The sequence below is a fragment of the Setaria viridis genome, chromosome 8 (genome assembly GCF_005286985.2).
Source record: "Setaria viridis chromosome 8, Setaria_viridis_v4.0, whole genome shotgun sequence".
In the NCBI taxonomy this organism is placed as follows: domain Eukaryota; kingdom Viridiplantae; phylum Streptophyta; class Magnoliopsida; order Poales; family Poaceae; genus Setaria; species Setaria viridis.
Window position 1 is genome coordinate 38,276,523 of NC_048270.2, and position 24,230 is coordinate 38,300,752.

Sequence of the window (24,230 nt, forward strand, 5' to 3'; positions counted from 1 at the left end):
GTGAAGCGAAGGCAAAGAGGACATAAGATCAGTGCCTGCTTGACTACTTATTTTGATTCTTATGATGAAAATATGAGAATACGAGAATGGTTTGTCCATATCATCAGCTCATAAGATCAGCATCTGATGCCTTTCCTTCTCATGCGGACGAGGGCTCCATCAGGGAAGCCATGCCAGCGATTATGCCCATGAGGTGGCGTGGAGCCTGGCCCATCTGAGATGAGCGCAAGGTGTTCGTGGGAATGTTTCTCAAGTCGCCTCTCTTGCCTAGCTCGGTCTCATTGGAATTCTGAACTGACAAGGATCATGCGCGTTCCCAATTTGCCATGCTGAGGTGCTGTACACTCTGGAACAGGCTTGCATCTACTAGCTATTTCAGAGTCTCCAGTAGGATTTTTCTGACGCTGCACCTGCTGAGTTATGATTCAAATTCAGTTATGCAAAGATAAAAGACTAACTTCGGACGGAGCGAAGTGAGGCCCGTCGCCGGAGGTTTCACCTCTTTATATACTTCATGTAAGCCGCCGGTTTGGGATGAGTCGAAAGGTTGTAAATCCCCGCGTTTGTAACACCCGATATAGTGAGGATTTGTTGGCCGGCGCTCATGGTTTTTTCTCTTCCTCCTTAGAAGGATTTTCCACGTTAAATCTCATGTCTCCTGTGTTGGATCTACTGTTCTTTGTCGTTTATATTGCCTATCGCTTCTAACAGCACCGGGTCCCATTGCTCTGTCTGAGGTAAATTCTTATGCGCCATCTCTGCTTTTGTTCGTCTCCGTTTCTGCAGATGTAGATTTCTGCACCATTTCTTTGTGGCGCGTTTTGCTCCCCGGTGGATTGCTTGATCGATAAGAATACCATATGCACGCACCACTGAACAAATTGGGACAGCGGTCTTATGGTCATGTATAGGCATATGGCACAACAAGTGTACCAGCCTGCAGGCAGCTTGTTCAATGGGTCCTAGATGATCATTCAGCCAACGCTAAACCGAGACGGTGGCAGAATAATATTGTTTTTTTATGAGAGTGGCACAATATTGTTCAGGTCTGTGATATGACAGCTGTGTTTTCAAATTCAAATCATTCTTATATTCTAATCAGAACACTATATATGTACGCTGACAGTCTTGCATTCAGACGTGATGGGTACTCCGCTGAAAATGAAGGAAGGGTGAATTTTCTGGTACGCGGCAGCAAGACACCTCATCTGTGCTTTTTTAACATGAGAACCAACAAAATGGGTTCCATTGTTAATCCATTTTTCTACGGCATGTCGCCTTCGGTGTGAGGAACCAATAATCCAGGTTCAAACACAAGGAACTAATTTTCCATCTCATTTTACCTAGTGGTAGTTGAAATATCAAGATCGAGCTCATCAGAAATGCTGCACGCCAGAAAATAGAATACCTAATGCTTCAATGTTTCTGTTGGACTGGAAACCAGCAACAGGCAGGTCTTTATTTTTAAAATTAAGACCTGGAGCTAGACGTTAACTATGGTCAGCCTTTTTTTTATGGATCCTCAACTTCTCATAATACAGCATGCATTAGTTGGAACTCTGGAGAGTCAGGCTCTTACATCCTCGGTGGGCTATTTCAAGGCGTGCCTGAGCAGATTGAAGGATTGTCAAAGTAAAGCTAAGGACTGTCATAATAGGGGAGAAAGGTTAGTCATCTTACGTTCTTACTCGAGTGTATGTATGCCCATTTCCTGTTCCTTGATCATCATATCTTAGTAGTTCTGATGATACACATACCATGCTCTGTCGGTAAGAAGGTGAGAGATGGCGCTATGCGGGATGGTTCCCAACATAACACAGCTCCTAGGGGTGGACTTATTTGGGCTGATCAGCATGATCGAGAAGGCTGCGCGGACGGTAAGCCAGAATGAGGAGGCGAAGAGACGGATCACTGACCGTGCATGGATGATCAAGAATCTGCTGGAAGAGTTACAGCAACTCTCAAGATCCTTTGAGCACCCGGAGATGTGGAAGCCGATGAAGGAGCTTAAGAGCATCCTCCGCAGAGCATACAGGCTCATCATAGGCTATCAGCATAGTAGTTACATGTACAAGTTCTGCTGTGGCTCTGATCTCTCCAACGAGTTTGAGTCAGTGCAGAAGGGTATGGATATCTGGTATCAGCATCTGACTGATTTGAAAAGGGACATCCAGTTCGAATTAACAGTTCACACGCGGAGATTGCATGGAAACAGCAATACCATCAAGCAGGTAAATGTACAATGACTATAGTAATCTCATCTCAGTTTGTTGAGTATTGTTAGTGTAGCACAGTTTTGTGGTTAAAACGACGAAAAGGAAAACTTCAACTGTCCATGACTTATCATTGTTCATTAACAACATGATATTTGTTGACTATCCCTATTTTGTTGTTTTAGGATGGTGCTCATTTACCTCCTGCAGGGTCGCCAGCTAGTCATTTGAAGAACGATAACAGGTGCAATGTTGAAACATTTCTTTTTATCTTTACTTCTTCAAGAATTTATAGAGAGTTGATGTCATATTTGTTTTAAATGCCTGGCGATGATAGGGGAAAACTGGTTGGCGATTTAGGAGAGTTTCAACTGCTTGCAGAACCATCAGGTACTTCTGTTTTAGGCATTCATACTGCATATCAGAGTCTTAATTATATGATCTTATTATCTCGATATGATATTTATTATTAGCTTTCAAGCTTTTGTAGATTTACTGCACTAAGACTAAGATAACATTTTCTGCATGCTTCAAGATATTGTTGAGGACTTTACAATAAAGAGCCAAATATCAAGGTGCTGCTGTTGGTGTCCCAACATCAGCTACAAAGGAACAGGTATGAGCTAGACATTAAAATTTGGCATCATGCATTCCATACTAATAGTAATAGCATACATTCAGTGCCAGGAAAACCATACTAAATCAATATTTCAATGGTCCACATTCTTCTAAACAATAGGTCTTACCAAGTTCGGTTTCTCTCAGTTGGCACATGCGACAAATTACTTCTCACTGGAAAATAAAATTGGATTCGGTGGCTCCAGCTATGTTTACAAGGTACTGCTTTACAATTACACCTGCTTTGCTTTTCATCTCTTTTCATGTTCCCAAAACAGCTTTTCTCTAGTGCGCAGAGGAAGTAGCAACATTACTCTGTGTTCAGCTTTTCCATCCTTTTTTACTAACAAAGCTGCATCATTACTTGTAATTGCTGTTTACACTTTTCAGGGCCAGCTAAAAATGGGACTCGAGGTCGCAGTCAAAAGAGCATCATATGAAGGGAAAATTCCATTTAAACACTTTCAAAATGAAATTGAGCTAATTCCAAAGCTTCAGCATGCAAATATAGTTAAGCTTCAAGGATATTGTATCCGAAAGGGAGAAAGGATCTTGGTATTTGAGTATATGCCAAACGGAAGCTTGGATAACTTCATATATGAAGGCAAATTTCTACTATCTTTATATACTGATTGGATTAAATTATTATACAATTCTCATGTATGCATGTTTGCGATTTACATACAGGTGAGAGAGCAAGGGAGTCACTTGAGTGGCCTAAGCGCCGTCAAATAATCGAAGGGATAGCTCAGGGAGCTAAATATCTGCATCAATTGTGTGAGCCACACATAATTCACGGGGATTTAAAGCCAGGCAATATACTCTTGGATTCTGACTTCAAACCTAAGATTTGCGACTTTGGGATATCGAAAGCACTAAAGCCGGGTGCAGATGAGGACTGCACTGGCATTGTAACAGGCTCACGGTAAAACTTCATTTTACATTACATTACAACATTTGCTAATTCTGACGAACGATTTGGTTTGGTGATCTTTATATTTTTTTTCAGGGGGTTCATTGCACCTGAATATATCGGACAAGGCTGTTTATCCATAAAGTCTGATGTGTACAGCTTTGGAGTTACTCTTCTTCAGATCATTAGCAGGAAGAGCCTCCCTCCACCTCCGCTAGAACTATCAGCTGAATCACGTCACTATGGGCCTCTTAATAAATGGGTAAGTGAACGTCTTCGAGTAGAGCGCAAGTTCACATGAAACATCTCACAGTATTCTTAGTTCATCATCTAATCAGTAGTAGCTTCTTTCAGGCGTGGGACTTATGTGCAGCAGGAGAGCTGCTGGAGTTCATCGATCCATCGCTGCATGACGAGCCTCAAAATGCCGAGATAATGAGATGGGTTAAGATAGCACTGCTATGCGTTCAGGAGGATCCAGAGAAGCGACCGAGCATGTCCGATGTTCTTGAAATGCTGGGCTCTGAGGACGACATCCAGAAACAACCCAGCCGACCTGCTTACTACTGAAAAAAGAGATTTCCTATGCTGGTTAAGCTCAAGCTGAAGATCAACAATTTGAGCTGAAACTGGACCGAGCTGAAACATAATGCATGCATGTATTCTCTGACGGCTGATGCTACAGTGCCATAATTTCCATTAGAAAAAAAACATGTATTGTTCTGCATTTTGTGGTGTCGCTTCACATTAGAAAAAAAAAACCTCTCAGGTTAGTAATTCTCTATGAATGTGCCAGTGGTTTGTTTTCTATAAAAGCGAGGCAATCGTTTTCTCAAATGTCCTACATTGTTAGTAATTTGATAGTTTTACAGAGGCAATGCGTCAGTATTGGCCGTTGCCAGAGGCTTCAGAACAGAAAGATTCTGGCCCAACTGAGCTTCTTGATTACTTTTGCAATTATATAGTAAAAATGTAAGGGAAATGAGTTTGTTGATCGTCTTGATAACTTGGATGAGAAACGATAACACACAAAGCAAGGAGCCTGCACCTGCTGAAATGATAACACACAAAGCAATTGCTGATGAAATTGCTCTTTAATGGCAATTGCTCTCATTTACTACTAGCAGTGATGACCATTCTACGCATCTCGACCTACTCCCATAGTCCCATCTCTCAAAATGCGTCGTTGCTTCAGCCGCTCGCGTCGCTCCCGCAGGCGACATGGGCGGACCTTCCCCCGCTGCCGCCGGGTCTTCACCCTGCGCCCCTTCTCCTCCTTGCTGTCGCCTGAGTGGGGAGGCCAAAAGCCCGGCCCCCGCAAGGAGGGCGGCGGTGGGGCATTTTTCAGCTAGGAGACGCGCGCGCCCTGCGGGTGGCGCGAGCTTCTCCCCCGGCTGCGACAGCCTTGCTCCGGCACTCCGCGGCCGGATCCGCAAGCCCCTTGGCCAGATCCGTCGCCCTCGGTGGCGGATCTGCTGTCCTCCGCGGTGCCAGGCAAGGGACGACACCAGTATCCGCGTGGACGGAGGAGGCCCTGCGGCGGTCTGAGGTTGGCCGCTCGCGGACACGGAGGCGATGTCTGCGGCGGCGGGCAAGCTACGGGAGGTGTGGCAAGGTCAGTGTGTTGGCGCCGGCGGGGGCCGGCTGAGAGGTGGCCGCGACAGTGCGCGACCGGTGTGTGACGCTGTGTGCAGCGAAGACGGTGGCAGCGATGCTTCGCCGGCTGAGGAGGCCATGCGGCCGCGCAGCTGTGGCCAGCGGTGCTAGGAGACCTCACCGGCCAGCTCGGATTAGGCTTTGGTTGACCGGTTAGACCGCCCATCCCGACCGGTCAGATCGGTCCGCACAGGGCTAAACCTTGCCAGAAACATATCTCTCCTATTGGAACTCTAAATTGAACGTTCCACATATGCATTTCGATCATCTTGACGAGATCTACAAAATGGTGAAGTACAATTGGCATTTTGAGCACCTTGGTCAGGTCGGTCTGAATGGTCAAGCCCACCGGTCGGACCGGTTGGCTGTGCTAGACTGGCTACAGAGACCTAAACCGGTCAGATCGCCTAGAGAAACCGGTCTGACCGGCTAGTCTCAGCCTGATTAGCTTGCTGCCCCTTTTGGGCTCCAACACATGCCCCCATGTTTCTTAGTAAAGCTTGCGTACCAAGAAACATTTATCAGAAGCTAACTGCGCAGGAACAATGTAGAGCACAAAAGCATCAACCATGTTTCACTTTTAGGGACCATAGTGTCTATCAGCATATTACTTATTCTGCCCAATATGAAGAAATCAACTTGTTGTTGATGTTTATACATCTTGTGTGAGTGAGATAAGCTTGAGTATTACTGCCTCCACTGTGAATTCTTGAAATACTAATTCAAGGTCATTCTCATCCTCACAAGTCATTGTGGATGCATAAAGTGGTCAAATTGCTATAATGTCAATTGACGTTTGCAATACTTCTTAGATTGAGAATGAAGAAATATAAAATGATTCAATAGTACACTTGCAGGTCATTTCGACCATAAACAAAGTAAGGTGAGTAATCAGCCCAAAAGGTGAATATGACATAATTACCTTGGAATTGATGATGGCTAGATTACCCTTGAACCCCTTTTGTTCACTCTCGTCTTGTCTTTCAATGCATCTTATATTATGCAAATAGATGACAATAGACTTTCCCCAACTACCAACTTTGACTCCAGCAAGTTCTGAAACTTTATTGGCCAAAGTGGTAGACATACCGGTCAGACCGGTCTCAATGGCGGTTAGACTAGTCTGCCCAGGATGTGCCTTCTGACATTGCCTAACATCAGCCTTTAAATACGAAAGCATTCCCATTGACGTTATAGCCTGATGCTTGTTATGCCAGAATGTTAACCTCTGATTTTCACGCCTAGGTACAGGATTGTACTTATCAAATACGATCTCTAGGCATTTACTAATATAAACATTCAATGATCCATTTACACATGGATATCTGCTGCACTACTAACAATGAATCATCAAATGCCTGTACATGATTTACGCTCATGGATTGCAAACTTTCTAGCTCGAACTGAAAAATTCAGATTCAGCTTAATTCCTAATGTTAAATCTTTTAACTGGCTAAAGATCAAAACAACATCATGTGATGAAATAAAGATATCACCAATGTGTGGGAGAAACCCTTTGAAAGCCAATCCATCAAATATAATCTCCATGAGGTCAGACCGGTCTCGGATGGCGGTCAGACTGGTTGCCCAGGATGTACCCTCTGACATTGCTAAACATCGGTCTTCTCTCATGAGAATGTCCTTTTGGACGCTATGACCTGATGTTCATTGTTCCAGAGTGACAATCTTGGATTTTTGATGCTTGGAGACATGACACATAATAGAATTGAGATGATCCTCTAGACATCTACTGAGAAAAACATCTAATGACTCATTTAAGAATAAATATATGCTACACCTTCAGCAGTGAGTCATTAGATACTTCAACATGCCTTCCAACCATGGATTCCAAAATCTCTAGCCTGAATAGACAAATTTCATATTCAGCTTCATTATTGATGTTAAATACTCCAACTGGCTAAAGGTCTCAAAACAACACTATTTGGTGAAATAAAGACAGTACCAATATTTTAAAAACACTTTGTAAGCCAATTTAGTAAATACATACTTCATAGTGGCAAATTACTCATTTTGCTAATATCTTGCCCCCCGAGGCACCAATAAGGTCATAAATGATTTCTCATCAGGAAGCTATTACTTTAGGATGATGATCAAAGAGATTCATCGGCCATATACATTGCGAAGGACAATAATTCAATATCATCCATAATAAATCCATTCATGAATATGCACAGCTGAAATAATAGCAATATCTCTCTTTTATTTTGGCTTTTGAGAATCAATAACGACACCTATTGCAATTTAATCAACGTGCATAGGAATTTGATGATAACCCTCTATGATATAAAGACCCATATGACCAAGGATCAAAATAAGAGTGTGAGGGATAACTAAGCACATCCAAGGATGAATTCCAAGATATAGGCACATATGGCACTTGTAAAGCAAATGGATGAGGTAATGACCAATAATTGTTGGCTCGGAAGGATAGAATACTACTTAATGAAACTCTTTCATTTGCCAATTCCAATTCCAAGAGTTATGTTTAGGAGGCAATCTTGATGGCTTAACATCATTTGACCGATTAGTACGCTTTGCCTCATTATCTTTTTGATATTTAGCTAGAAGTTCATCGAAAGTGAGCTTTGGCTTTTTACCATTGTGCTTAACACGGTCCTTACATCCATCCACTACATGATGCTCAGGCCTCAACATTTCTGAATTTTTCAAACCTGGTTTGACAGGTTTGGGAGACCGATCTGACCTGTTGGTCCAAACCGGTCAGACCTGTCGAGAGTGAGGAGTTGGTGGGTGCCACGATTAGGCTTCGGTTCGGCTGTCATTGTTGAGTGAAGTGATGCGGCCATCTTGATGTCCCAATCCAACCAGTCAGTTTTGGCGTTTTCGAGTTGAGTGGTCCCGCATTGATATCCCAATCCAACCGGGAGAGTCTAGTTTAGTTTTTTCTTTTCCTTTTCTTTTCCTGCCTATGGCCTCCCAGGGTCGTAGTCTTATATTTTTTTTTTGCTATATTAATAGAAACTCGCACTATTTGGTTCGTTAAAAAAAAATACTAGCAGTGATGGAAACTGATTGATTGTCTTCAGGGCATTGCCTGCTTGAGCTCTCTTCCGATGAGTTACTGATGACAACGACTCACCCAATTAATAGCCAGCTCACTTATAAAATTCATGGTGAGAAGAGGGTCACTTTCCTTACCCCCGTAACCAAACAACACCAACGCGCACTGGCGTGCGGGATTAGCATTAGCAGGTTATGAGTTGTTTGTGTCATGGGGCGCTGAATCATTCGCAAACTCATCCATCATCAGGTCTCTCTCAAAGTCTCATCAAATTTATTTCCAGGCCAAGGACTTGGTCTTCCTTGACGCTATGTTGCATGCGTGCAGGCTTCGTGAGCGGCATCCGGATCAAGGACAGGATACGGAAGGCCTGATGTGTGAAGCGAAGGCAAAGAGGAAATAAGGTCAGTGCCTGTTTGACTACTTATTTTGATTCTTATGATGAAAATATGAGAATACGAGAATGGTTTGTCCATATCATCAGCTCATAAGATCAGCATCTGATGCCTTTCCTTCTCATAGTCTTGAAGATTATTGTTGTTGCAGTCAGCCGCACAAGAGCAAGATGGCTGACATTGCATTCGGCAGCGTGGGGAAGATCGTTGAAATCTCACTCAAGATCAAGGAGGCCGTGGAGACGGTTAAGCAGAACGAGAAGGAGTGCCACGACATCCAGAGGTGCGTTGCCAGGGTCAGCGCTCTCCTCAGGAAGCTTGACGAGATGACGGAGACGATGAAGAACGAGGTGATGCGTGACGCGCTGGAGGATCTGGCCGAATCCCTGGAACGCGCCCTCGAGCTCGTCACGGAGTGCCAGCGGAAGCACATCTTTCGGCGCTTCTTGGGAGCAGGGGACATGGCCAAGGAGCTGGGCCGGGTCCAGGATGATATAGTGAGGAAACTGCAGCTGGGGAACTTCGCCACCAATGTCCAGACCACCATCATGGTGACAAACATCCAATCTGCTGGTGGTCTTCCTCCTCCTCCTCCTCCACCCCCATCCCAACGGCAAGTGATTATGGATGGTAAGGAAAAGCTATCAAAGTAGCAGCTAGGATAATTTTATTCTGTGTTTAGGTATTAATATAATCTAATTCAAGCCCTGTTCCTGTGTGGGTTTTTATACAATATAGGCTTCACAAGGTTCAGTTTATCTGAATTGAAGGCCGCTACAGAGAACTTTTCAGCCGGAAACAAGATTGGAAGAGGTGGCATTGGTGAGGTTTATAAGGTACTCCGATCCGTTACTTGGTTTGTTAATTCTAGGTTTGTGTATTTTTCCATATAATCACGTAGTTAAATATTTCCTGTACAGGCAGAGACAAGTTAAGACTATTTTTCTTCGTGTAGCAAGTAATTTCAAATTTAAATTTATACTAAATATATTGCAAGTTTGCTGTTGTGTCCTCCGATAGCTCCTAAATGTTACAAATTTGCTGTCCCAAAGGGCAGGGAATAAACTAATTGGTATTATTCTGTGCTCAAACCCTCAATCATGTCCTCCGATAGCTTCAATAAGTCCTCCTTTGTGGCATTTTAGCTTCGGCTCATGGCAAGAAGCCACGAAAACTCTACATTAGACAGGGGAAAGTGTGTTTCGTGTAACTCTAGATCTAGCATTTTCTCAAACCTCAAAGCACACACGTGTGGTGCCCATGCTTCATTCCAGCCAAAAGACCAAAGTGAGCCAATTCAAAGTGAGCATGCTTCATTTTAGCATTTTCATTGGTGAAGATTTAACTTGATGGACTTTGATGAAGATTTTGAAGCCTGAGGCCAGGGCGCCATTGAACTATTGGCGAAACTTTAGTGCTAAGATCAGCAGTTCTGCTTTTTCCCTTCTGTTCTTTTAAAAACAAAAATCCACCATCTAACATGGTGTTTATACTTCTCAGGGTGTCCTGCAGGACGGACAAGTCGTTGCCATAAAAAAATTGCATGATTTTGTTCTCGTTGACGACAGCCGGCAATACGATGAAATTAATGTTTTTGTAGATCTGAAACACAAAAACATAATTAGACCTCTGGGATATTGCAACGAAGTGATAATGGTCTTGACAAGCCTTGATGGAAAATATGTTAGAGTTGAACACAGAGAATTTTGTTGTAGAAGAATACATGGAAAACGGAAGTATGGAGAACATTATCAACGGTATGTTGTTGACCTCTGGACCAAGCATCCCTTAACTTTGATGTCACTGATCAATAGTTGCTTCTCGTTGCATGATATGTGATCTCTGCAGGGTCTCGATTTATTGGTTGGTCCTGCCGCTTCAAAATGATTCAGGGGATAGCCCAGGGGCTACATTACCTACATGAGCAACGTGTCGTCCACATGGATATCAAACCACAGAACATCCTCTTCGATTCTGATATGAATCCTCGGATCAGTGATTTTAACATAGCTAAAAAGTTGGACCTTGGTGTTGAAAAACCATGGTTGGCACAATGTAAGACGTTGCTCCAATATATAAATACTATTTCCATTACCTGATTAACTATATATCGTGAGCCCATACGTGCATGAAGCTCTTTTCTTTAACTACTTCAAATTTTACCTCTCAGATCATTATTCATTTTTATTTTATTTAATCACCCAGGCCTTACATGCCTCCAGAATACATGTTCCAAGGAACTGTGTCAACGAAGTGCGATGTGTATGCTTTTGGCATCACCCTCCTTGGGACCATTATTGGCAGTATGAGCATGTCTACACCCTCTGATTTATGTGAATCAATTCAATGGGTAAGTACCTCGTAATAATCGCTGTTTTACATTACAAAAGCAGTTGGGACTAAGGCCCTATTTGGAGCCACCATCTAAATTTTAGCTGGCTAAACTTTTTTGTTATGGATCCAAACATAATCAAGCTAAAGTTTAGGTAGCTAACGATTCTTTTAGCTAGTTGAACCCAGCTAAACTAGTTGAAGATAAAATTGCCCCTCCATCGGGAAAAGTTTCTAAAATAGGAGGGAAGGGTAGGATAGACAACTAGCTCTTCAACTATCATTTAGCTAGTGGATCCAACACTCCTAGCTAAACTTTAGCTAGCTAAAAGAATGCTCCTAAAGTTTAGCTAGCTAAAATTTAGTTGGGTGGATCCAAACATGACCTAATTTATGTTCTTACTTTCCAGGCTTTCGAAGCTCAGGATGATGTACGGATGGAGTTGTTTAAACCGTCATTGTGTTGCAAGTCTCAGCTAATGCAGATCAAGAAGTGCATGGAGGTTGGGCTCCTGTGTGTTGAGCTTGACAAGGAATATAGGCCCACCATGGCGGATGTGCTTGACATGCTAAATGGTATGAAAGAGTTGCCGGCTCTAAAACGGCCATATCCATATATAAACTTCGACTGCCTCTGATTGTCCCTAAAGAAGGAATTTGTGCCTCTGTCGACGTGGCTTGACCGTTTGAATTACTTTTTACTCCCCTTCTCACTTGTATTGAAAAAGAAGGCCGGAGGCGTAACATATCCTTGTCTAGAATTTGTATGGTCAGGCCATTCTTTAAGAATGTAAGATTCCATATTTATAGTTTCAAGAATGACATATATAGTTAAATTAAGTAAGAGTGCATTTAGTTCATAGATAAATAGCTCATACAATGCATTATTTCATCTTTTGATGTGTTCAAGACTACATTCATTACTTTGTAACTAACTTTATAATTGTATGGGCGTTGCTAGCGCCCGGACGTCCGGTCCGGGACGCTAGCATCGAACGCACGAGCAGCCATCCGATCAGGTCCGACACCACTTCACGATCTGTCTTAAAAAAAAAGTCCCACCGAAACATTGTTCCATGTTGCATGAAACATCCCACTATCCATCGCCAGGTCTACAGCAAGCACCACCTTCCAATCTGCTGCTCACCCAAGCTAAATAGGGGCATTAAAATTGCAGAAATATGTCACATATCCTTCTCAAATTAAACTAAATCGCAACATCCGAAAATTTCTTACACAAAACCATAAACATATCGATTAGATAGGTGTAACAAGATGGAATATGGTATGCAACATATAGATTCCGAAAAACAGATGAAACATTATGTAATGATTGTTGAAACAGTCGAGAAAAATAGATGTAATGATTAAAATTTAGAAAAGAAGCTTTATGCAAATTGCAAAAAGCTGAAATAAGTGGTTGAAACATTTCGAATCACCAAATGCCACATTTGAAATGGCTAGATGAAACATCACGAAATCAATTGCAACAGTTGAAGATGAAAACATTCAAATGCCTTGCCTTTCTCCAGATTTGACCCTCCAAGCATGAGTCCAGCCATTTGCACATTAGACCCTTGGGAGGAGCTCACCGGAGAACAACAAGACCGTGTTCTCCAACAATTTTCTGATCAAATTGCAACATAAAAAACAAAGCATTGCAACATCTGGCATCACGAGCTACAACATCAACAAGTTAGGATCAAGAGAAAGAGGGCAAACACAAGCCTAACAACCCCAAGACGAAACTAATGTACTCATCATACATCACGGCTTGCCGTGCACAGAGATGAAGGCCGCCAAGCTCAATCGAGATAGAGATGACGTGATAGTGCTCCAGATCGACGGTCCCCATCGATTGTTGCGTACACCGCCAAAAGCAATGGAAGAAGAAGGGTCGTCCCTGCTCGACCTCCGTAGATGAGCGCAGATTGGGGGAAACCGTATAGAGTGCCGCTGACAGCACAGGCGAGGGGGCTCAGGCTTGATTCAGGGTGAGGGTAGCGGGTAGCGTGAGGAGACAGTCAGGTTTCATAGGAGAGAGGTGGAGGAGAGAGCTCTGGTGACTCGGTGAGGAGGGTGCGGCACGGAGAAAGGTGTGTACCTGAAGGAGCTAGAAGGTCAGGGGGAGGCGAGCGTAGAGACCAGAGAGGGGAAAAAGCATGGGGAGGAGACGATATGTGGTTGATGGTGCAGGCACGTGGCGAGCGCACCGTACGAAAATTTTGCTCGCGTCGGACGACTGATGTGAAGCATTTCCTTAAGCCCACAACGGCTGCTACGATTGATAAATGGAAAAAAAAATGGGTTTGTGACCCTGAAACATCCATGTTTTAAAAATTTGTCATCAAACCGCCTCGGTACATACTGAAAGATTTTGCAACTTGAATTTTTACAACTCCTTCCAATTTAGACATTAACTTTATAATTGCTGACATCTAGGCTTACAGTGTTCCTGCCTATCCAATCAGCCGTCCCCACCCGTGAGGCATCCGTTGCACCTAGGGACAGAGCCAGGATAAAATAATTAGCGGGGCCATTTGCAGTATCTTAAGCAGAATATTTAGCTTATTTATGTTGATAAGGTTATTTGCATGTGGAGTTTCATCAAATATTTAGCCCCTGCCAGCCACCCCCTTGTCTCCATCCCTAGTCACGCCGCGCCAAGTCAGCCGCCCTTGCCCATCCCCTCTAAATTGAGTCTATGTTCTAACCTGGATTATTGGTTCCTTACAATGAAGACGGCATGCCATAACAAATGGTGTAGCAATGAAACCCATTTTGTTGGTTAACGCTTAAAAAACACAGATTGACTGACTTGCTCTGCCGTGTACTGGAAAAATGCATCGTTCATTTTTAGCTGAGTACTCATCACGTTTGAAGCTCTTAATGCAACACACTCAACACACATAGTGCTGTGATTAGAATACACGCGACACACATCGTATTGTGATTCGAATATACAATCCTGACTGAGTAATTAAGAATGATATGATTTTGAAAACACCGAGTCCTACCACAGTACTAAGTGATATTGTGCCACCATCAGGGTTTATCCTTGGCTCAGTGATCATATGTATCCACAGCACAAGGTGCCTTACAGTTGACATGCCATTCACCTACATAATCATTCGTCCCAATTTGTTCAGTGGTGCAAATAGTATTTCCTTCTTCTGGCTTACACTCTACACAGATGCAGAACGAAATTTGCAGCTTCAAATGGAAATTGGGAGAAAAAACAGAATTAGGTAAAGAATGATGCGAAACTTTACTATTCTTTTTTTAGGGTCAGGGGGGCCCGCGGTGGAGCGCCCCACTTGATTCATTATAGTGCCTTTTGGAGGCCAAAGTCATTACACTTGAGTTTCAGCAAGAAACAAGCTAGGGGAAGGGAGGGGGGGGGGGGTGGAGATTTTCTTATACTTCGGCAATCTCTCGATCCTCCATGCGGAAACATTGGCTCCATAGCCGCGCTTCATCACGACAGGACGCCCAGAACCTTGTATGTGATGGTGAAGCTCGTTGAAACTTTACTATTGTTAGAATGACATCATCTTAGAAGAACAATCAGCTTTTGTTCCTGGTCGGCTGATCACCAATAACGTGCTGGTTGCTTATGAGTGTATTCACTACCTGAAGAGAAAGAAGGCAAATCGGCAGTCAAGCTTGATATGGCAAAGGCATATGACCGGGTTGAGTGGCCGTATCTCGGAAGTATCATGCTGAAGTTGGGTTTTCAGGAGGTTTTGGTGTGTCTCATTATGAAATGTGTCGAATCAGTGAAGCTCTCTGTGAGGGCATGTGCGGTCAAACTCCAGGAGGGATTGGTTTTCGGGATATAAACTAGTTTAACATTGCTATGCTCGGCACACAAGGATGGCGGCTGATGACAAGTCCGGACTCTCTTTGTACAAGGGTCCTGAAAGGCAAATACTTCCACGCTGGTGAGTTCATGTCAGCAACAAAGAAGAACACCCAGAACTCTCTGTGTTATGTGGTTGCTCTGGCGTTCTAGAGTTGGGACTCCCAGAACTCTCGGGCTATCCTAGCTGGTAGGCGGGCTCTAGAGTTGGGACTCATCGGACGTATTGGGGATGGCACATCCACGAACATATGGCATGATCGATGGGGCCGTTGTGAGGAGGGCAGATGGCTCGTTCGTGAGGGGAATGGCACGACAGTTGCCCTCGGTAGCATCTGCACTGGTGGTGGAAGCAGAAGCCTGTCGTGATGGAGTTCGCCTTTTACAGGATGGTGTTCGTGCTCTGGAAGGACCGCAGCAACCACAGATCGGAGATTGGAACGATTCTGCATGAGATTCAGGAAGTCGCGACGTCCTTTACCTTCTCTTAACATGGTTCGTGCCCATGTTTGTGCTAAGCACGCTAGTTCTAGTACTCCTGATGTTTGGATAGAGAACCCCCCTACAAACGAGGGTTCCTCAGTCAGAGAAGAGCTATGTGCCTATGTATAGGTGCAAAGCAAAGACTGGAGACAAACAAAAGCAGAGGTATAGTGCATAGGAACTTACTTCAAACAGAGGAACTGCTTCAGAAGCATTTCCACGAACACCATGCACCGTCTGCGGCTGCAGGCGAAGCACCGGCCGGCTTCCGGCCACGGCGAACATCTGGGCCTGACAAAGGCCGCAGGCAGCTCCGGGATGCCACGCGACGGCCGCCCTGGCCACGGGGCTCCTCGCTTGCCGACGAGCTGTTGCGCTGCAATTTCTTATGGTTGTTGAAAGCAAAGATACCATGTGAGCTGAAAACTTTATGGTGGAGACAGAGTTCAGAGCAGCAGCGATGAATGATGACTGTTCTTGAATCATCCAGGTCAGCACTGAGCACACCAAGTTAACAGCTCAGGCAACGCATCCAGGTCCGGTCTACAAACAGCTCCTCTCTGCTACTGGATACCCTCCGTGCGCTTTCTACAACTTCATCTCGAAGAACCGTGTGCCGCCGCGGGTCCAGTTCTTTGGGTGGCTCCTGGTGCAGCAACGCATCCAGTGCAGAGCCAACCTCTTGAAGAAGAATGTCCTCCACGATGCCGAGTGCGAACTCTGCCATGCTGCTGTGGAGGACTGCGACCACATCATCTTCACCTGCCCCTTGGCAGCCCAAGCCTGGTCCGCTCTAGGCATTAACGTCCAAGGATGCAGCACCTCCGCTCTATGGGATGTTCCCCATCCGACAACACAAGCCATGAAGCATTTTCTGTGGAAGCACCGTAACAATGCTGTTTTCAACCCGTTTCAAAAAAAAAATTCGTTTCCAAAAAACTGTTGCTTTCAACCAATCAGCCCCCTCCCACTCGCAACTTTGGGCCGATTGCAAGCAAGATGTACAGCTCTGGAGCCACAGATGGCCCGTCGCCGAACGACAAGAAATTGAGTCCTGGTGTCCGATTTTTCCTATCATGTAGCAACCTATAGGAAGAAATCTGCTGAAACCATTATGTAAACTGTTTTTGGCTTGCCCAAAGCCTATGAAATGAAATTCAGGTGGGGCATGCTCCCCCCCCCCCCCCCCCCCTGACTCTAAAAATAATGGTCAGGCATGGACTTCAGCTTGACAGTTAGCCAGAGAACTGGAGGAGATTGCAGTGGCACTGACATGTCAGCAGTGAGCAGAGAAAGGGAGGAGTTTCAGATGGAGCTGTGTTGAGCCTCTGTGCTCTATGTCAAGGTGCAGAATTGCAATGAGGCCGAGGTATTTCCACGAACACCTTGCGGCCGTCTGAGATGAGCGAGAACATCAAGCTTCTCGTCGCCTCGTGGGCACAACCGCTGGCTATCCATCGCTGATGCCAAACACGGCGGATCCCGGCCGCGTGTCTTTCTTCCATCACAGACCAGAGAGCGTTGCCCGTGCACAGAGCACACAGTGGCGACACATTGTGTTCAGATCAGGATATCAGATAGATGCAGCATAGAGGAGCATGAACAGAACGATCCATCCCCCTTCCTGTCTCGGACAGAACAGAACGGAAGGATTCCGTCTAGCGATCCATGTCGCCGATTGCCTGGATACCCTGCGCCGCTTCGGGATGCCAGTTGGCCGCTGGACTCCTCGCTTGCCGACGAGCTATAACTCTGCAGATTGCAACCTGCAATTCATGGGGAGCGGTGGAATGGCCGGCGGATAGGCCCTGCGCTCCCGGCGGACGGGCGGAGAGGGTGCTGGCGCCAGCGTAAGGGCGGGAGGAGGAGCGGACACCGACCAGGGTGCTATATGCAAAAGCGGACACCGCCGCCGCTCGTCTGGCCTCTGTTTCTCCTGAAGCACGAACCACCACGGCCACCGGCGTACGATTCCGGCAACCTGAGCCGGCAGGAAAAATTCCTCCGCCGCGATCTGCCCCCACGGCAGGCCATCCGCTCCAGCTCGTGTGCAACCATCGGGAGGCAATTCAACCAGCAGTGCGGCGATGAATCGAGAGCATTTCGTTCAGTGATTTTGAGTTCATCGATTCACAAGACGGGATTTTCCCTGTAGGCTCAGGTTCAAGGATGGGGGTGCTGCTTAGTGCTTGCTAATCCAAGATTCTTTTGAAGTCTCCAGGTGAAGCCACGTAGGATTTATAGGTAGACCCTCTAGAAAAAGAGAAAAATTCTAGAAATTCTCAAAAAAAGCAAAACATCCGACCATCAATTGATAGATTCAAATCATCATAGTCATTGGATCTATTATATTTTCTAAAAAATTACCCACCTATGCTATTATAAAAATAGCCTGAAGTAACTCCCTAAATCTATATATAAATTACCCACCTATGCCATTATATAAAATAAACTAAAGTAACCCCTAATCTTCATCCAAATTACCCACTTATGCTATTATAAATAATATTTAAAATAACCCTCTAATTTGCAACTGAATTGCTTACCACTATTATTAAGTAACCCCTTAAATTTGCATGTATATTACCCACACATGCCATTATTAAAAATAATATGAGGTAACCCTACGTTTGAATCAAATAACCTTAATTAAAAAAATACAATAATATATGATTCTAAATCGTCTATATCTTTCACTATTGGTATACAATATAATAATTAGGTCTATATGCATGATGTGTGTCACAATTTATAAGGATATAAAGTGATGAGAATATAGATTTCTATGCTAAAATTGTATCTCAAACTTAGGGTTCATTAAACAAATTCAAGCGTATACCTGTGATGCAAAGTGAAAAGTTAAAGATTAAAAATGTGGATGAAAATATTATAGAGTAATTACTAACTAAAATCTAAAACAATTGGATGATGATATTAAGTATATATATCTACATAAGTATTGTGTTCGAATATTTAACAAACGAGAGGTAGCTTATGGTAATAGTTTTGTAGCAATGTATTCTCATTTTTTTTTCCATTGGAGACTCCGCATTAGTTCCCACGAGACAAGCTAGAAAAAAGAGACAAATTCTCATAAAATTAAAAACATAAAACACCAATCCTGTAAACTCTAATAATCATAGCCATTGATCTATTATATTTTCTAAAAAGTTACCCACCACTGTCATTATGAAAATATTCAAAAATGAGCTCTAAACCTATATCTAAATTACTATGCTCAGCTATTATAAAAAATAATCTAAAGTAATCCCATAATCTCCGTCCAATTTACTAATACACATCATTATAAAGCATAACTTAAAATGTCATTCTAAAATTTTATCTATATTACCCACAAGTGTCGTTAGTAAAAATAACCTAAATATTAATCTAATTATCTTCATGTGCATCATACAGAAATGTTAAAAAGTAACTAATGTATGATTCTAAATTACCTATTTAGGTTATTTTTAATATAAAAATACTAAGTTAAAGTATACACACATGATGAGTGACACCATTTAGACCATTTATACATGTATGTGAGGAAGCGATAAAAAATATTGATTTGTATGCTAAACATAATGTATGGAGGATTGGAGGTGCGATACAAAATGAAAAAAGTACGAATATGGATGAAAATGTGCATCGAGTAACTATTAATTAAAAATCAATCACAACTGGACAAAGATAGATACATATCTATATAAGTATTATGTTGAAGTATTGAAAAATAAGAGAGTAGTAGTTAAACAATTTTGATTATTAGCTAGGAGTTTAATTTCTAAATAATTTTTAAATACAATAGCTTCTAAAAATATTAGCCCGTGCGGGAGCACGGGTTGATGGACTAGTTTTCTAAACCGAGTGTAGAATGCAGGAGTTCGGATTCAACAGATTTGAAATCAGTGTTCTTTTTTCCCCTTTTGCTGTTTGTTATAATCCAATTTGACCTCGTCCAATTTATTTTGACCTCGTCCAATTCCCTTTACTCTTTTATCTTGTGGACAGTACTAGGACCTGGCAAGAATGATTGTTTATGCACATATATATTTGTCACATGGGAAAGGATTGGTATGCTGCTTGCCAGTTTTCTGAACTGAATGTTGTCGGCCGACCGAATGGGCTGGGCCATGCGATTTGAAGTGGCACAGTTTCTCACATGGCTGTGTTTGATCCGGAGGTTCCTCTTGCACTAACGGAGGAGGCCGGCTGTTCTCAACCTACCGCGAATCTTCGTAGTAGGAACAAAAAATAGTACTAGTCATTTTGTGCTGATCAACAATATGCTAACCATTATAGGGCACAAAACTGGCGTATATTATATTCCACCTTTCGGTTTGTGGTTTGTTCACAAGCAAAAAGAAAACACTGAATCTTTCAAAATAAGACGTTGAATGATTGCTCCCAAAATTCTGAATATAGTTTTTTCTTTTCTAAAATTCAGATCAGTTATAAGACGAGACAAATTGATATCGTTTAGCCGACTGAAATCAGCTTGGCTTCCAGTGTAACACGTGTTGTACCTCCCATTCTTCTGTGAAATTTTTGTAAAATAGCCATAAATGTCACTTCAACTTTGAGATTTCACTCGTAAGACTTTTTATTTTGTCACGTGCTGTTGGTATCCGAAAGGGAGAAAGCATCTCGGTCTTTAAGTCTATGCCAAACTTTTTTTTTCTGACTCAAAGTTGCTGGGGAAGTTCTTGCGATGATAAATCACCAGCCCATAAGGGCACGTGCAACCCACAGACTGGTGCCGTCTATTTGCGTACACGCCAGCGCAATTAGCCTCCATGGCAGTCATTAACTGAAGAGAGAGGGCGTTGCCGTCGTCTCGTTCATCAACGGCACGTGCGCGTGCTCCGACGCAAGACGCCGAGTCTCGGAGCGCGTTGTACATCCTGCTCCGTGCCATCGACGGCGGCGTGGATCTGTGCTCGGCCGCGCGCGCGTTTTTCTGTCAGCGCCAAAGAAGCGCGCGTTTCTTCCCCCAAATCTTCCTCTCCGCCATTCTCCTCCGCGCGCTTCTTCCCCCAAATCTTCATCTCTGCCATTCTCCTCCCTCGGCAAAGCGCGCGCTTCTTCCCCAAATCTTCCTCTCCGCCATTCTCCTCCCAGCGCCAAATAAATCCCCTCGGTAACCACAGGTGCGCCGGAGACCACTCCGACAATGGCTGAAATCTGGCGCCTTCAAGCTCCGAAACCGTCTGGAAGCTCACCGGCCCGAGCACAACTCATCTTCCAGACGCAGCAACTGACCCTCCGAATCGGGAGAGCTGGGGGAATTTTTGCTCTTGGAGTCCTGGCCTTAGGGGACGGTTGCAACCATGCGGCAAGCCGAGAAGCAGGCAGTGGTGGCGGCGCGAGATCTGCTCAAGGCAGATGCGAATCGACCGCGGAGAGCCGCTGCGGTGCAAACGCACAAGGCTGCCATGTCGTCGGTGGGACGGAAATTGACGCAGAAGCGGAAGGCCAAGGAGGGAGCTGCGCCAGAGTAGAGGAGTTCATCCAGCGGTGGCCGTGCGGTGCCGGCACCTGAGCAGAGCGGCGCAGGTGGATTTGGCACAACTTCACCGACCTCCTTCACCAATGGGAGCTGCTTCTTCAACGGCCCTGGCAGCTTCTTCGGCAGCGCCGGTCAGAACCCCGCTCAACCATGGATGGTACCTCAAAGTTCAGATCCAGCAACATGGTACATCTCTATGTCTTCAATTTCAATCTTTGCAACCACTGTACATGATTTGTGCTTGTCCAGGTAATGGAAATTGATTTAGATGTTAGCAATTGTAGGAGCTTGCAATTGTACATCTTGGTTTCAGGTAGACCATAGGAGGAATATTGTTCTTCTTTTATGCTGGTAGACAATCATGTTCTTTACTGAATATTGTACATTTAGTGAGTGGTGACAATCATGTTCTTCACTGAACTCATCACCCAACGCCTATGAAAGGAAGAATTTCATTTTTCTCAGAATGATATAATCCCCTTCAATGTACTAAAACTGTCATAAACACCCTGAACTTATGTAATTGGGGCTGTTGGCTGCTCAGTGCTCTGGATCAAGAACATTTTGCAGTTCTCACTTTCATAAAATTAGTCCACCAGCAGAAAACTTGCACCAAAGGTTTCTGTCACTTTTGAGTTTCTAGTCAGTCCAATATAAGTTTATTCAGTTCTTTCAGTTGATTAACTCCTTTTGATGATTGTCACTTTTTTCTGTCACTCTACCTTTCTAGTCAGTCCAATTAAGACACAAGGATTAATAACAAAAACTGAATATATGTATATGGCATCCATATTATTACTGAATACTTGTATATGGTCGAACAGATAACACTCCAGGAACATGTGGTATGCAAAGTTAGTTTGTTAGTGCACCCAAAGACAGGAAAGTAGTCAAAACTGTATGTAAATAAAGGAGATGAAAGCCCAAGTTGCTCACCAGCTAACTCCTTTTCACACTCTTGATCAATATGACAGCAAAAACCATAATCCCTTTCCCATGAAATGTGATATATGCTAACTTGAGCATTCTGGATTATTCAGTTCTTTATGTCGCTGGTGGCTTGCTGAATAATGTAAGTTTTAGCAGGGATAAAAATCCTATACCTCCTAGTGGCTTCATAAACTTTATCCAGCCTCATATATCTCAAATTTTCATTTTGTTGGGGTCATGCTCAGTTTGCCTCATTCAAGCCGCCGTACACTATGGAAGATACACCACCAGAAGAAGAAATAGGCACTACTCTTTCATCAACAGAAAGAAATAAGTATATGACTATTGACAGCGGGGATTACTTAGAGTTATCTAGGACTGAGAAGCGAATCCTTTGGACACAAGAAGAAGATGTCAAGCTGGTGAGCTTTCAGTGCATTTTCATGCTAATTTCTATTTTCTCACTCATTGTCTTAATTTCTTTAAGATAAATCTACTTGATAATATTACAGATGAGCTCATGGCTGCACAATTCAACGGACTCAAGCATCGGCGCTGATAGGAAGAATGAATAATATTGGTATGATGTTGCTGACATCGTACCTACAATGAGACTACCTCAAGTCATAGGAGAAGAAATGCTAAGCAAGCGAAGGACCGTTGGCATAAGGTTAATAAGTGGACTAACCTCTTCCATAATGCTTGGTTGAAGGCTCGAAGGGTTTTTACTAGTGGGTATAATGGTCAGATGTGGATTATAAGGCCCATGTTTTCTACGTAGAAGACAACAAAAATCTCAAGCTGGGGCATTTTGTATTGATGGAGGTATGGTACACTGTCTGAAATGAGGCAAAGTGGATAACATACAATGATGGGTTGAAACAAGCACGCAAAAGGAAGAGTTCAGATAAGGATAATGAAGGAGAGAACATGGACCATGTAGATCTGGAGGATATGGAAGAAATCCCAAGGCCAATGGGGCAAAAAAAGCTAAAAGGGCAGCACTTGAAAAGAAAGCCAGTAGGAAGGATATTGACCAAACAGATCTTGAGGAGAGTTGAATACATTTGGAAAAATTCAGGCTGATGAACATGCAAACCGGCTGAAGGTATTGGAAGTACAAAAGAAGCTATCATCCGAGAAGATTGAACAAGCAAAGCTTGCCCACCTAGCAGCAAAGGAGCAAAAGGAGGCAGCAGAGGTGCAAAGGGAGGTAAGAAAATTAGAAGTTGAAGTTAGGATGTTTGAGACATATAACCGCTTTCTCGCAATTGACGTAGCATTGATGTCCGATGAAGATAAGTTGGAGCATGCAAATACAATGAAGTGTTTGAAGAAAAAATTATTTTCAGATTATAACTGAGGCAATATGATTTCTGTTAGGTTGGCAATATGATTTCTGTTAGCATCTAATTGTTACATTGTGCTGCTATGATATATTTTAACAGTTTATAATACATCTTGCAGGGATGCTCTGATAAGAAGGCTGTTGGATGTTTGGATGCTCACCACCGACCCCTTTTAAGTACAAGTAGTGATATTCGATTCAGATTTGGGAGAGGGAACTGGTTGTAGTTGGGAGAGGGAGGCTGTATGATGGTGATGATTCATGCGTGACTGATTATTGTGATGCTTCATCTTGTCCATCTCCGACTGCCATGAAATGTTTTTATTACTATACATTCCTGAAGCTATAGTTGTGTTATGTCATTATGTTCTGCACTTTGTGATAGCTATGGACAGGTTGCAATTTACAGAGTATGGACGGGTTGCAATTTTCTGTACTTTGTGATAGCTATGCTCACGAAAGTTAACTTGCAGTGGACGTGTGCGTGCCCGAGCATGTCACTATGTGATACAAAGTTACTGTCTCTCTTAATCTAGAGGGGACTTGAATGAAACAAAAAGTTACACCACAAAATAGCTACAAAGATGAAACGTACACTTGATCATCATTTTTATGAATGAATTAAATAGCTCGAAGATAGCTAAATAGATGGCTTAAGCTATCTTTTTAGCTGATATGGCAAATTAAATAGACAGCCGCTGTCTGGTACGTGCCTCAAGCAGTCAGCAGGAGGCGTAGACGACATCAAACCAGGGAGGGTCCCAACTTATCAATTTGGTCCTCCTTTCTCTCGCTCGTTGGGTCCTAAACGGGCCTTGCAGTGCTCGCGTCGTATATGGGCCTACGGTCATGATCAAACCGTGACAATTTTTCAACGCGATGTGGCCCACGGGCCACCACCCGAACCTCCTCCGCGTCTCTTCGTCGCT

The 24,230-nt window shown here is 43.5% G+C and overlaps 3 protein-coding genes across 7 annotated transcripts; all 3 read left to right on the plus strand.

Annotated features, from left to right (window-relative positions):
* Positions 1-1,513: 1,513 nt before the first annotated feature.
* Positions 1,514-4,777, plus strand: LOC117866493 (cysteine-rich receptor-like protein kinase 44). 2 transcript variants are annotated; one of them, XM_034750714.2, is made up of 10 exons: positions 1,514-1,666; positions 1,778-2,231; positions 2,399-2,457; positions 2,551-2,603; positions 2,749-2,829; positions 2,953-3,050; positions 3,222-3,435; positions 3,519-3,756; positions 3,841-4,006; positions 4,099-4,777. In XM_034750714.2, exons 2-10 carry the CDS (start codon positions 1,785-1,787, stop codon positions 4,312-4,314), a joined length of 1,572 nt encoding a protein of 523 aa, XP_034606605.1. In that variant the 5' UTR covers positions 1,514-1,666; positions 1,778-1,784; the 3' UTR covers positions 4,315-4,777. The 2 variants fall into 2 exon arrangements, with proteins under 2 accessions (XP_034606605.1, XP_034606606.1); XM_034750715.2 differs by having other exon boundaries at positions 1,519-1,666; positions 1,775-2,231.
* Positions 4,778-8,614: 3,837 nt separating this feature from the next.
* LOC117866718 (uncharacterized) lies at positions 8,615-12,009 on the plus strand. 4 transcript variants are annotated; one of them, XM_034750990.2, is made up of 8 exons: positions 8,615-8,692; positions 8,771-8,847; positions 8,990-9,468; positions 9,577-9,674; positions 10,339-10,595; positions 10,687-10,893; positions 11,044-11,188; positions 11,580-12,009. In XM_034750990.2, the coding sequence occupies exons 3-6, from the start codon at positions 9,009-9,011 to the stop codon at positions 10,760-10,762; spliced, it is 891 nt and encodes a 296-aa protein (XP_034606881.1). In that variant the 5' UTR covers positions 8,615-8,692; positions 8,771-8,847; positions 8,990-9,008; the 3' UTR covers positions 10,763-10,893; positions 11,044-11,188; positions 11,580-12,009. The 4 variants fall into 4 exon arrangements, with proteins under 4 accessions (XP_034606881.1, XP_034606879.1, XP_034606878.1 ...); XM_034750989.2 differs by having other exon boundaries at positions 8,619-8,692; positions 8,966-9,468; XM_034750988.2 differs by having other exon boundaries at positions 8,615-8,847; positions 8,966-9,468.
* An 8,250-nt stretch (positions 12,010-20,259) lies between these two features.
* LOC117833397 (uncharacterized) lies at positions 20,260-23,737 on the plus strand. The gene is made up of 5 exons (XM_034712866.2): positions 20,260-21,209; positions 22,064-22,095; positions 22,199-22,375; positions 22,466-23,166; positions 23,421-23,737. The coding sequence occupies exons 1-4, from the start codon at positions 21,107-21,109 to the stop codon at positions 22,526-22,528; spliced, it is 375 nt and encodes a 124-aa protein (XP_034568757.1). The 5' UTR covers positions 20,260-21,106; the 3' UTR covers positions 22,529-23,166; positions 23,421-23,737.
* The last annotated feature ends 493 nt before the right edge of the window (positions 23,738-24,230 follow it).

Bases quoted from the DNA above. Each gene is read 5' to 3' on its own strand.
- LOC117866493 (XM_034750714.2), top strand. From the start codon at position 1,785: ATGGCGCTATGCGGGATGGTTCCCAACATAACACAGCTCCTAGGGGTG. The intron at 2,604-2,748 runs GTACTTCTGTTT...GCATGCTTCAAG, and splicing joins ACTGCTTGCAGAACCATCAG to ATATTGTTGAGGACTTTACA. The intron at 3,757-3,840 runs GTAAAACTTCAT...ATTTTTTTTCAG, and splicing joins GGCATTGTAACAGGCTCACG to GGGGTTCATTGCACCTGAAT.
- LOC117866718 (XM_034750988.2), top strand. From the start codon at position 9,009: ATGGCTGACATTGCATTCGGCAGCGTGGGGAAGATCGTTGAAATCTCA. The intron at 9,469-9,576 runs GTAAGGAAAAGC...TATACAATATAG, and splicing joins ACGGCAAGTGATTATGGATG to GCTTCACAAGGTTCAGTTTA. The intron at 10,596-10,686 runs GTATGTTGTTGA...TGATCTCTGCAG, and splicing joins TATGGAGAACATTATCAACG to GGTCTCGATTTATTGGTTGG.
- LOC117833397 (XM_034712866.2), top strand. From the start codon at position 21,107: ATGGGAGCTGCTTCTTCAACGGCCCTGGCAGCTTCTTCGGCAGCGCCG. The intron at 21,210-22,063 runs GTACATCTCTAT...TGGATTATTCAG, and splicing joins AGTTCAGATCCAGCAACATG to TTCTTTATGTCGCTGGTGGC. The intron at 22,096-22,198 runs GTAAGTTTTAGC...GGTCATGCTCAG, and splicing joins CTGGTGGCTTGCTGAATAAT to TTTGCCTCATTCAAGCCGCC.